Raw genomic sequence first — 13,732 nt, forward strand, 5'->3', positions numbered from 1 at the left:
CTTTTTTTTTCTTCCTTAAAGATTGTATTTATTTATTGAAAGAGAGAGAGCATGAGCAGGGGGAGCAGCAGGCAGAGGGACAGGGAGAAGCAGGCTCCCCGCTGAGCAGGGAGCCCCATGTGGGGCTCAATCCCAGGACCCTAGGATCATGATCTGAGCCAAGGCAGACACTTAAATGACTGAGCCACCCAGGTGCCCCCCACCCCTCAAAAATTAAACCCCAGGAACTTTAGGGATTAGCTCTTTGGGGAACATCTACATGTTCGAAGAAGTTCTTGGAGGAGAAAACAGTGAAGAAGGAAGAATTTCCTCCAGGCAGCTATGGGGAGCCATCCGGGGTTCCTTCTGTGAATCCTGCTGTCATTTTAAGCTGTAATTTGGGGACACCTAATAACTGATCATCATTTATCAGTTTAGAAATGTAAGGTCAGTATGTCTGAAGGGGTTCTGCTTTGTTTCAGGACTCTAAAATCTCTGTAAATGTTAGTGCATTTCAGAAATACGACCAGATTGTTTTCTATGGTGGGTAGTATGGAGAGGGCGGCTGGGGACAGTCCTGTAAGGACAGCATGTTTGCTCGGTTTCTCATTTGCAAATCTGATGAGGACAGGGCTTGGGGGTGGCGCAGCGCAGTGGTTGTGTTTCTTACACTGTACTGGTGTCCTTCCTGCTTGTTCTGATAAATGACATGACTTCGCCTTTTCCCTTTTTATCCCTTTCTCGGGCCATTTTCTGCTAAAAATAATGCAATCATAATAACAGAAGGAACCATTTATCGCATTTCTACTCTGAGCCGGCTCTGGACCTAGGGCTTTGTGCTCTCTGCACTCAGTGGGGACAGCCACCAGGAGCAGGGGTGTCACCCACGCTGGTGATCCACACTCCACACCACCTCCCCCTAACCCCCCTCTCCCCCCACTGCCCAGACCTCCATAGTCAGGATCTGCAATTCGACAACATCCTTTCAGAGCTGGAGAAGCCCTGCCTTCCTGCAGTTCTCCCACGGAATCCGACCCAGCAAGAAGGATGCAGGCACACCTTCCAGCTGAGCAAATCACATCTGGTTTCGGTTAAGTAACTGTTCTTGCTCCGGTGGGACAGCCCCAATTCTGGGGTGGGCACTGTGGGCTCCCACCTGTCCCACGGTGTGCTGCCTCCCTTTCCAGGGCAAAGCCATCTCCCTGGAGTCCCACTGTGACCACATCTGCTCACCTGCTCCGTGGATCCTCGTGGCTTCTCTAGTTCAGAATCCCTGGTCTGGAAGCCAAGGTCCTCCCGGTCTGCCCCCATGCTGTCCAGCTCTTTCTTCTTCTAGTTGTCGAAGCGTGGGGACCTTCCCCTCCAGGAGGAGGACGGATCTCTGGTCCTCCTTCATGCCCCATACCTTCCTGCACACTGCCACCTGCCTGGGTAGGGGGGGCTGTGTGAGGAGTCCTGAAGTCAGGCACACACGGGCCTTTTCTGGGTTCGGTGAGTTGTCTGTCTTAGGGATGTGGGCGGGGCACCTGGGTGGCTCAGGCAGTTCAGCATTGACTCTTGGTTTCAGCTTAGGTCATAATCTCAGGGTCATGCAATGGAGCCTTGTGCTGGGCTCTGCACTGAAGGTGGGGCCTGCTTAAGAGTCTCTCTCTCCCTCTTCCCCTCCCCTACTCTCTAAAAAAATATGGCACATTAGTAGAAAATTTGAGATCTAGTAAGGCCAAGAGATCAAGAGACAATTGCCATTGAAAAGATAGTTTATTACTTGTCATTCCCAAGAGAAGGGGCACATCATACCATGGGGGGGGGGAGTCACATGGGGACACACTAGGGTTGCTCAGGTGGTTGGGGGAGGGGATGCAGAGAGAAGCCTTTGTCGTGGTTTTCATGGATGGAACGGGTCAGGCAGGATAGACAGGCTTAGGACCAGCGGGTCCGAATAGTTTCAGCAGGCTCTGGGATATAAATAAGGACTGTCCCTATCTCTCTGGCATCTGGCCCTGGGACAGTTAGGATGGGTGGAAGATAGCCCAGAGTGTGACAGCCCAGTAGAAGGGGTGGTTGGGGTTGTGTATGTGAGCTCTGGACTGGTCGGTTTGCATTTGGAAAGCTTGCTTGGGGTAAGTTGTATGCTGTCTCTGGAACTGGCTGACTCTGGAAGGAGCAGTCCCTCCAAGGTCAGCCAGACCCCGGATATCAAAGCACCAGAATACAGAAAATGAAAGAGATGGATCATATAGTCCTTGACCCTTAGAACATCTCTCTTGCTATGTGATGCTCAGGCCAGGCTGATGGCAACCTCTAGCAACCCATCTGTCCCTGGCATCTGGCCTCCCAGGCTGCCGGCCACTGGGGTTTGGCGAGGATGTCAGAAGACTCACATGGGATCACAATGTTGGGCTCGCCACCCCTCCGACGTCCTTTAGGGAATTCTGGGCTGTAATGCGCTGGGAAGCACCAGTGGGCTCCAGATGGGCACTCCTGTTGCAGAAACAGGTGTCCTCTCTCAATAGATACACCTGTCATGTGTTGGGGACAGGGCCTTTCTAGGTGGCCAGGCTCCAGGAGGGGTGGGACGCCCCTGTGAGGCAGACAGTCTGTTAACCCACTGCAGGGGATGTGTGTATACTTTTTAGTTCAACTTCTGTTGAGAAGTACTTTCTGATACAAATACTATGATATTTGCAGTCTTGATCCTCACAAGCAACCCTGTGAGGCAGAAAGGCCTTTTAGGACCCATTCCATTTCCAAGTGAGCATGAAGCTCAGGGAGGCCGGTGCATCCACAGGGGGGACATGGGTAGGGCCACCCGGGTCTGCCCCCTTCCCGGCGGTGCTCTCCTCAACATACAGCCTCCACTGAGGGCAGCGGTGTGAAGTACAGCCTCAGTCCCAACACTCTGGTTTTCAGTGCAAAACACCCTCTGGTTCCAGAAGGAGGTAATTTTGCAGGGACTTTGGCAAGGGTAACAGGGGCACGAGGTGAAAGCACTTTTTGCCGAATAATTTCCGAATGGCACAGCGGCAAAGATGCTGCAGGCAGCGTGGGGTGTGGGCCAAGGCCAAGAGGGACTGGTAGAAGGCCTGGTGCATCTGGAAGGAAGGCAGATGGAACATGAACCCGAGTGCATGGACCCAACAGCCAGAAGACCCCATGGTTGCCATGCCCTCCACAAGAGGGGGTGTGCACTTTTCGGAGGTGCGGTTCCTGAGGGGGTCCGAGGATGTCTGTTTTGGGTGGTAGAATGGGTAACACAGATAGTCTCCTCATATCCTGCTCTACTCCCCCCATCCCCGCCCCCTGCACAGTGCATTGGCTGTTGAGCCATGTGGATGGAACTCAAGTCAATGAGACATGAGGGGATATCTTCTAGAGGCTTCTGGGAAAACAAAAACAAAAACAAAAAACGCCCTCACTCTTTCTTCAGCCACAGTGACTGTGGACTCTGTTGGGTACATATGTGGTGCCAGCCGCTGCCTGGGCCATATCTAAGCTCTCACAGGGAGAAGGAAGACACACAGAGGAGAGCCTGTGGATTCAGGTGGCTCTGCATGCCCCTCTTCTCTGGGGGGGGGGGGGGGGCGGTTACTCAAGTCCAGCTGGGTGTGTTGGGTTTCTGCTCCTTGCAGCCAACAGCACCCCAAATATAATAACAGCTCTTGGCTGCATGATTCCTCCCAAAGAAAACCAGCAATGCTCAGCTACGCTTCCACACTCTCCCTTTCTCCATCCTTCTTCAGATACCTTACGCTTCGCTGGGTAAGTGCCCAAGTGCACACGGTCGGGGGAGGGAGCTGAAGCTCAGGGCTCTTGTATGGAGCGGGAAGGAAGGGCCGCTCCCTTACCTGAAATACTTCCTCAGGAATCACTTCCCTCCAGGACTCTGACACACGGAGCTGAGGGTAGGCGTTGAAAAGAGTCTCAATAACCCTGGGGGCTGGTGCACAGGTCTTCAGCACCTGTTGAAGTGGTGGGAGACCAAGTTCACGTTGACTGGGTTTTGGGTCCAGGTGGGGGACAGGGCCAGCGGATAGGGCGGTGTGTTTGGGTCTCCCTTCTGTCACTTCCTGGCCATGGGACCTCACTATGCCTTAGCCACATGGGGAACAAGAGCCCTCATGGTAAGAGGACAGCAGGGTTCCCAACAAGCCCAAGGCAGCGTTCTGGGGGTTGGGGGGGGTGCTGTCTTAGTGCTAGGAGAGCTACATGTCCCAAGTCTGGGCTTGGGAATGGCTTGCTCATCCTCGTGCCCAGAAGCAGCATGCGCATGGCTCCGTGGGCTCTCCTGACCTCTACATTGTTGCTCAGAGCAAAGGAGGAAGGTTCTGCTGGGGGCGCTGGGAGGAGTTTGGCCCAAGGATGGTGTTCGTAATTTCTTATCTCAACTTTCTTATATGTCAGGACAATGAGGGAGAAGAATGGCTTTGTTGTTGAATTTCCTCCTGACTTGGCCTTTCTATTTTATTTTCCGTCACCACTGGCAAAAGGATTCCTCTTTTCTTATTAGCAAATTTTACAATTCAGGTTCATCAGTTTCATCATGAAGATGAGAACACTGTTTGCTTTTTTAAAAAATACATTTCTTGTGATGGTGAATGTCAGTGAGCACAAAAGTAGACCCAGTGGTATGATGACCTCCATGTACCCATCATCAACCCATGCCTCGTCCCACCCCATCCACACGCCCGTCATCTCCCCCAGCATTATTTTAAACCCACTGCAATGGACCCTGTATTTTCATCTGTAAATATTTCAGTGTGACTCCTATAGGACACTGTAGGAGAAATACAACATCATTTAAGACCTGAGAAATTAACAAGTTTCTTAGTATCTTCAAATATATGGCCAGTGTTTAAATTCACAAATTTCTCTTAAATGCCATTGTATGAAAAAAACATTGTTTGAATAAGAAACCAAATAAATAAAGAATAAATAAAGAACCCAACAGGATTGAGATTGGTTGATATGATGTATTATCAGATCTCCCATTTTTGTGTCATGTTATTTATTTGTTGAAGAAACTGGGTTATCTGTCTAGCAGAGTTTCTCGGTGTTCGAATTTTGTTCCTGGTATTTGTGTAGGGTTTGGGAACGTGATGTTTTTCGTCTGCTTTTTGTAAATTTGTAGTTGGATTGGGAAGATTGATCAAATTCAGATTTGATTTTGGGAAGGGGTAGGGCAGCTTCATACTCCTCTGTTTTTGAGGTTTATGATTTACCAAGTAAAATTAGTATTTCTTCACTGAGAAAACTTTAGTTAAGCAATTTTCTTACAATCAGGCACCAAATATCTACAGCAGACAATTAACAGGTAGGGCCAACAGCTGAGCTCACTGGGGCTCTGTGAACAAGGTCAAATAGAAGACAGACCTGAATCACTCAGTATGGTTGCTCCATTCACAACTTGCCAAGCTTCCTTCACATATGAAACCCCTTTTAAATATATTAAAACAAAACAGGAAATTAATATCTTTTTGTTTAGAGATAAGGACTATTAGCATTTTGTATATACTAATGTTTTATGCATTTAGACAAAAAATTAATATATACAGTAAAAGTGGAGTAATACTGTGCCTATTATTTTGAAACTTGATTTTTGTCTACTCAACATCAATTGTGAACAATTCAGAAATTATAAATAAGGACTTCAACATCATTTCAGGGGCCATATATTTTATGAATATATTGTAATATATTCAATGAGGTGATTATTGTAAATGGATGTTATAAACATTGAACACTCTTGAATATCATTCTTTCTCTTTCTGCCTCCAACCATTCTTATGTAGATAACAAGATAAGTCTGTTCCCTCTGACACTGAATTCCTAGAAGTAGAAATGTAGGGTCAAGGAGTATGTACATTTTAGAGGTTTTAGCACATACTGTCTAATTGTAAGTGTGTAAATTATCACACTTTTTGAAGAAATGAGTATGAGAGTGTCTCTTTCTCCCATTGATAACTTGGATCATCAATGAGATGACCCAAGTCATCTCATTAATTACTTAAATTTGATAGAAAAAATATGGAATATTTACATTTTGGTTGACCATTTCTCTTCCTTTATAAATTGCTAAGTTTGTCTTTTGCTCAGTTTTTCTATAGTATGTTCATTTTCCCCATTGATTTGTATATACACTTTATTAAGGTTATATTTTAGTCATTCATTTTTGCAAATAATAGTATTTTCTCCTCTCAGTATAAGTATTTCACATTTATTTTTCTTGTCTTATTACACTGACCAGAGCTTTAAAGTTCAATGTTAAAGATTTATTTATTTATGAGAGAGAGAGAGGTTAAACACGTGTGTGGGCAGGGAGAGGGGCAGTGGGAGAGAATCTTTAAACAGATTCCCTGCTGAGCTTGGAGCCTGACCAGGGGTTTCATCTCACAACCCTGAGATCATGATCTGAACCAAAACCAAGAGTCAGATGCTTAACCAAATGAGCCACCGAGGTGCCCCTAAAGTTCAATGTTAAATAATAATACTGAGGCATCATTATCTTATTCCTAATTTTAACAAGATTATCTCTAAAGTTTCACTATAATAACCTTGGATATTAGTTTCAGATAGATAATCTGTTCTCAGTGAAGGAAGTAGCTCTCTATTTCTAAATTACTACACATTAAAGGATGTATTTTTTGCCTTTTTCTAACCAAGTTGATACAAGATTTTCCAATACTGACCCATTTTTGTCTTCATGAAACAGACACTGTTTGGCTATTCTGCATAAAATGGCAGATTCAATTTGCTAAGATTTCTGTATTTAAAAACTAAATATGGTTTGTCATTTCAGCTTTTTTAGCTTCTTTTGTCAGATTTTGATGTGAGTTTATGCCAACTTAGTCAACTTAGAAAATTTCTATCTTTTTAACTTCTGGAAGATTTTAAAAGACATACTTATTGGAATTAAGAAGGCAAAACAGATCTTGTATTTAACATTGTCTAAGCCTAGCCTTAAGCTGCAGGTAATATCAAATTATTATCACTTTCTTCCATGGTTATTGGTATGCTTTGTTTTGATTTTTTCTTTTTTTTAAAGATTTGATTTTTAAGTAATCTCTGCACTCAACATGGGGTTTGAACTCACAATCCCAAGATCAACAGTTGCATGCTCCACTGACTGAGCCAGCCAGGTGCTCCTTGTTTTTTTCTTGAATCAAGTTTGTTAATGTATACTTTCCTGGGAAACAATCATTTCATTTTATTTACTGGAATTTTGCTAATTTGTTTTTTATTTCAGGGAATCCCCTATTGGCTTTTGTTGACCCATTCTCTTTTAAAATACTCTAACCCATCGATTATTGTATTTATTGTTATTAGTTCCTTTGTCTGTTTCTTTCTGACTCCTTGGATTGACCGCTCAGTTTGTTTAGTAACATTTTCCCCCTTGAGTCATAATATAAGCAACTTTCAAAATGGTGCAGATTTTCCTTTGAACATAGATGTGATCCTAGCCATAACTTTTGAGGCACAGTGTTCTATCTTTCTTAAATATTCTGCAATGATGTAACTATTGACGCAGTAGTTATTTAGAGGTTTGCCATGCAATTTTCAAAAGGTTATTTTAAAAAAATTAGCTGTTCGGTATTAATTTTCTGGCCTATTGTATTATGGCTTTAAACAATGCCTGCTTTTGGAGTACCAGAAGTTGTATTCTGTTTGCAGCATTCAAAATTCAACTGTACTTTTCTCATTTACCATTTGAAGCTTCTACTTTGCCCATCTGATGTGTGAAAGACAGATGTGAACTAAAAATCATTTCGGATTATTATTTTTCATTTGTTTCTCCATTTTAAACATTATGTTAAATATATAGTGCTATATATTATATATAAATATATTGCAATATATATATAATTATATATATAAACATATTATATATATATTTCACAGTGAAGATGTAACCATTTGGAACCTATTTGCCAAAGAAACATTATATATATATATATATATATATATTTTTTTTTTTTTTTAAATCTCTGTCAGTGAATCTTCTCTTCCCTTCAGTCTGTGTCTCTCCCAGGAATTCTTCTATGTTGCATATTGATGTCGATCCGTCATTTTCTTTTTCTTTTATTTTTTGTTACAAAGTACCTCTGCCCTCTCTTTAATTTTAACCTTTTTTTAAATTCATTTTGTTTGAAAGTGTTTGAGAGTCCCTGTATTGGTAATAGGGCAGTTTAAGAATTTTATAAGAAATTTATATTTATTGTTATAAATAATCTATTTGGGTTTACTTCTGTTTCACTTTATTCTTTTTAAAAACGTGTTTAAAAGATTTTATTTATTTGAGAGAGAGAGAGCATGAGCTGGGGGAGAGGCAGAGGGAGAGGGAGCAGCAGACTTCCCCGAGCAGGGAGCCCAACACGGGGCTCGATCCTAAGACCCCGAGATCAGGACCTGAGCCGAAGGCAGACACTTAACTAACTGAGCCATGCAGGCGCCCCAATTCTTCTCCTTTCTTAATAAGATCTGGAGTTTTAGTCCCAGATTATGATTATTACAAGATCATATTTTATGTTACATATATCTTCCAGAAATAATTTTTGGTATTAGTGTTTAGTTTTACAACCTGCGTTTCAATTACTGAAGTTGTTTCTATTTCACTGGGTTGTATGTTCACCTCCTGTCCATGAAGCCATTCATCCTAGATACTTACCAGGCTTTTGCTAAAAGCTGGGGATTGTGTTGTGTCTGCATGATACAGTGGCAATATCTGCCCTCACAGACTTTTATAATCTCAAATAAAAGAAAAACACAACAACAATAGAAAACAGGTGCCACAGTACCATGAGGGGAATCACAAGGTACTAGACAGGGTACCTAGGTGAGACCTGGATGTGCTGTGGGTGGTGAGTTGGTTGGTCAGTTAAGACCTGCTAAAGAGGAGGAGTTACAAAAGTATGGAGCGTTCTGAGGACAAGAGTGTTCCAGGTAGAGAAAATAGTGACCAAACCTGGGAGGTGAAGAGGAGCTGAAAATGTTGGCCGGGTGCGGAGCTTTATGTGGGGAGTGTGAACCAGAGTCTGGGGATGAAGGCAGGGCATGGGCAGGAGGAGCGGCAACCACTGTGATGAGGCTGGACATGACCTTGAGGACACAAGGGAGCCCTGGGGGACTGAGAGTTGGGGAGTGACAGGATCAGATTTTAATTTCACAAGCATCACCATGGCTACAATGTAAAGAACATATTGGAGGGTCGGAGTGCAACTTAAGGGACATTTCCACAGGCTAGGAGAGATGGTGGTGGCCAAAACTCACTTGGTAGCAGTCAGGATGGAGAGAAGAGGACGATCCTGAGAGATGGGTTAGGAGGTGGAGTTGTGGGAATCTGCGAACTTGAGTTTCCCAACCCTGAGATAGTCTTTCACCTCATCTGTCTCTCTTTTTTTTAAATAGGACAACAATTTTTTAAAGATATTATTTTTTTATTTGAGAGAGAGGGAGGGATTGAGAGAATGAGTGGAGGGGCAGAAGGAGAAGCACACTCCCCATAGAGCTGAGATCCTGATGTGGGACTCGATCCCAGGACCCTGGGATCACGACCCGAGCTGAAGGCAGACGCTTAACAAGTGAGCCACTCAGGCACTCCCTGTCACCTCATCTCTTTGGCAATTGGTTTACTTTCACCCCACGGGCCTTCAGCCCTGGGCACTTGAGACAACTTGCCCTTGTTAAGCATATTGACGGGCTGGGGCTGCTGCATCCTGTGGCCAGTGCTCTACCTCGCCTTGTGCTGTGTCGACCATGTCTGACACGGTCAGTCAGGTCCTCCTCTATGATACGTTCTTTACCTGGTTTCCAGGAAGCCTTGCTCTCATTCCACCTTCCTCATTGGCTCCCCCGTTTCCTTGGCTGTCTTCTCATCTCTCCTTCTTCTTGATGTTGGAATGTCTCTGCATTCAGCCCTTGTTCCTCTTCTTCTTCTGTGCATTCTCACTTCCTGGTGGTCCCATCCCATTTCCTGACTTTAAATCCCATCCGTATGTAAAGAAGGTGTAATATGTACACATAATGGAATGTTGCTCAGCCATAAAAAAGACTGAAGTCTTGCCCTTTGCAACGACATGGAGCTAGAGAGTATGATGCTAAGTGAAATAAGTCAGTCAGAGAAGGACATGTCCTATGATCCCACTTACATGTGGAACTGAAGAAACAAAGAAAGAAAGAAAGAAAGAAGAAAAGAGACAAACCAAAAAACCCCAGACTCTTAACTATAGAGAACAAACTGGTGGTTACCATAGGGGCTGTGAAGGGGGATGGGTGAAGTAGGTGAAGGGAACTAAGAGTGCACTCATTCATCATGATGAGCACTGAGGAATGTACAGAATTGTGGAATCACTGTATCATATACCCAAGACTGATATAACACTAGGTGTTGATTATACTTGACTAAAAATAAATACATTCCACCCACATGCCATTGGTGCTCAGAAGTTGTATCTGTAGGTCAGTCAAATCCTTCCCTCAAGCTCTGGACTGGAACAGCCAACTGCTTCCTTGGTATCAAAACCACCCCGAATTCTGTTAATTACTCTACCCACAATCTTCCCACTTCAGCTGATGGCGAACCCATCTAGCCAGTCTCTCGGGCTGAATGCCTCAGAGTCATCTTTGACCCCTCTCTTTCTCTCACATTGCACATTCAATCCACCAAGATATCCTGGTGGCTTTGCCTCCAAAATACAGCTAGAATCGGAGTGCCTCCCTTCCACTTGCCGCCAGCACCCCTCACGTGGATCCTGGCAACAGCCCCCTAACTTGTCCCTTCACTTTCTGCACTCCTCCTCCTGACGTATTTCCTCAGCACAGAGGGCAGAGGGTCCTCATCAAATGTTAGCAGGTCCTGCCACTCTGCTCAAAGCCCTCCATGGCCAAAGTCATGACTATAAGTGCCCCATACAATTCGAGCCTCTCCTATCCTTCTGGTCTCATCTCCTACTGTCACTGGTTCTCTCCACCATCAGCCACACTGGTCACCTCATTCTCAGGTCAGGCCCACTCTAATCTCAAACTGCATATTGGCTTCTGGTCGGCTGGCCCCTTCCCCTATAATACTTGCAACGCCATGTCCTCACCTCTCTCTGAGTCTTGACTCAAAGCCACCCACCCTAGCTACTGCACGTACAACTGCAACTGCTCACCTTTTCCCTTACTTTCTCTCTCTAGTCCTTATCATTTTATTGGCCCATTCATTATGCTTGTGGTTTAAAGACTGTCTTCCCATTAGACTGTTAGCCCCACGAAGGCAAGAATACGTCTTCCCCCTTGAACTGTCTGCTCATATATCCAAAGCACCTAATATGTTGCTGACACATGGCTGGTGCTCAATAAGTATTTGTTGGCTAAATAATCAAATAAATAGAAGTATTTTTTTGATGCATTAGGAAGGCATATCTTATGAGCCCCTGATATCTAAAAGCGTTTTACTTTTGCCATCAAAATGAAAACCATCCTGGATGAGTCTAAAATTCTAGCATCCAAACTTTTTTTTTTCCATTAGAGGATTTATTTGGAGAGCAAGTAAAATGAATCCATATGATTAAAATCTAATTACAAGTATACCAAAACCTTCATTACTACTACTTATTCATATTAGCATAATCAAATTTTTTTTATTAATTTATTATTTTTTTATAAACAGATAATGTATTTTTATCCCCAGGGGTATGCATCCAAACTTTTTCTTTAAAAGTCTGAAAATGATATTTTCTTGTCTCATGATACTACAGCAGCAGAGAAATCAGCCTGAGTTTTATGCCTTTATGAATAACTGTTTTCTGCTCACATACTTGGCAAGATATTTTCCATACTTTTTAAGAATACTTCTGCTAGAATGTATATAGGAATGTGTCTCCAAGGACGCCTTGCTGGTTCCACTGGTAGAGGGGCGCCTGGGTGGCTCAGTGGGTTAAGCCGCTGCCTTCGGCTCGGGTCATGATCTCGGGGTCCTGGGATCGAGCCCCATGTTGGGCTCTCTGCTCAGCGGAGAGCCTGCTTCCCTTCCTCTCTCTCTGCCTGCCTCTCTTGTGATTTCTCTCTGGTCAAATAAATAAATAAAATCTTTAAAAAAAAATTAAAATCCTAAAGAAAAGAAAAGAAATTAAAAGTAAAAGGAGTGTGTCTCACATCACTGATTTGCAGAGAGTATCCATTCAACTTCTAGGAGTTAAGACTTCTAATGCAGCTAAGTTTTCTTCTATTATGTCTTTGATTACTATTTCTGATCCATTTGCTCTAGGCTCTTCTTCAGTAATATCACTTTTCTGTAGGTTGGCTCTCTACACTCCGCTCTTCATGATCACTTTTTCTTCTATTTCTTCATTTTGTTTTTTTCCTTTGCACTTAGGAAGAGGTTTTAATATTAGTAGTGAACACACAGTGGTTGATTTTCCAATAGTCCAAAGGATTAGTATGATTCAGTCAGTCACAGTAACTCCATTCTCCTTGTCATCACTGGTTTGGGAAAGTGCATGTTTAAGTCAGCCTGGGCTAGTGAAACATGGGAAGACCTCCTCAGGGCTTCCAGAGAAAAGCAACCGAATATGAAGCTGGCTGGCCCAGTTGTTGCTGGATGCCATCTTATCACAAAAGCTATTTTGGGGACAAAGCTGACTCACTGAGGTTGGACAAATCTGATTCCTTGATGGCGTCGTGGGGACACAGAAACCACCAGTCCCAAAGCCTGCCTTGCTTCTACATTTCTTGTTCTATGAGATACAGTGGAGTCTGGAACCAAGTCAGGGGCTGCCCAGTAGGGGCTGTGACCATGAGGAGGAGCCACTGGGGTACCAGAACCTTGGGGACGCAGGTGCTGCTGGCAAAGCTACCAAGGCAGAGAAAGAGGAAAACACCCTGGCTTCTTTTCCCCTCCATGCCTGGTTTTCCATGGTGTCACCTTTTGCTGAAGCCGGTCAGAAGCCAGCTGGCCTGGGACTCTGAGCTCAGCTTGAAAGTTCTAGCTGTGCTGCCCTCACCCCCTCAACAAGTCGAGTAGACCCCAGGGGACACCAGGAAAGGGATCTGAAGCCACATGTGCCACCAGCCCAGCTCCCTCACTTAAATCACAAGCTCTGTTCCTTTCATGAATCTGTTCTGTTTTCTGTTTCCCTTCATATACTCGCCACCCTCCCCCGTATGACCTTGTCTCCTCCATCTTTCTTTTCATGTCATTCCGCTGCCTTGTCCCCATCACGGGCTCTGTTTTTAGGGACATAGAGGCTATGTCTTCTCGCACTCTGTGGATGAGAGCACCCATGGCACACAGCTTCTCAGACTTTCTTCTGGATCTTCTGATGAGAGGTATGGGTCTCCTTTCTATTTGGTGGATGCTGTCCCCATATTTTGTTTTTCTGCTCCCTTTCCCCGTCATGGATCCATTTATTTATCTCCCTATTCATCTTCGATTAAGGCAAGATCAGACATGAGGTCTGTTAACATGCAGGGGAAGTCTGTGATGCCGTTCTCATTCCACCAGGGGGGTCTGTGGACCAGCAGAGGTAGGCTCACGAGGACGGTGCCCAGCCTCGCTCTGCTTCCACATTCACCTGGTGACTACCAGGCCTCTTCTCCTACCTTCTTCCCAGCAGAGCTCTCAGGTTGCTATGCAACCCATGTTCCTCGGTTTCAACCTCTGCACTTCACTGCATCTCCTAGAATGCACTGTATCTCCAAAGACATCCCCTAATGCCTGTTTGACTTCCAGAATATTTTTGTAGCGACTGCCTGATTGCCTGACAACTCGGGGTGG

General features: G+C 44.4%; 1 protein-coding gene across 1 annotated transcript in view; it reads right to left on the reverse strand.

Moving 5' to 3' along the window:
* Window positions 1–2,885: 2,885 nt before the first annotated feature.
* ASB18 (ankyrin repeat and SOCS box containing 18) overlaps window positions 2,886–13,732 on the reverse strand; it is a 59,820-nt gene continuing 48,973 nt past the window's right edge. The window contains exons 6-7 of the mRNA XM_046018073.1: window positions 3,825–3,938; window positions 2,886–3,071 (exon numbers count right to left, since the gene is read on the reverse strand). Coding sequence (XP_045874029.1) covers window positions 2,886–3,071; window positions 3,825–3,938 — 300 coding nt within the window. The remainder of the gene's footprint in view (window positions 3,072–3,824; window positions 3,939–13,732) is intronic.

This window comes from Meles meles, chromosome 9 (genome assembly GCF_922984935.1).
Source record: "Meles meles chromosome 9, mMelMel3.1 paternal haplotype, whole genome shotgun sequence".
Lineage (NCBI taxonomy): Eukaryota > Metazoa > Chordata > Mammalia > Carnivora > Mustelidae > Meles > Meles meles.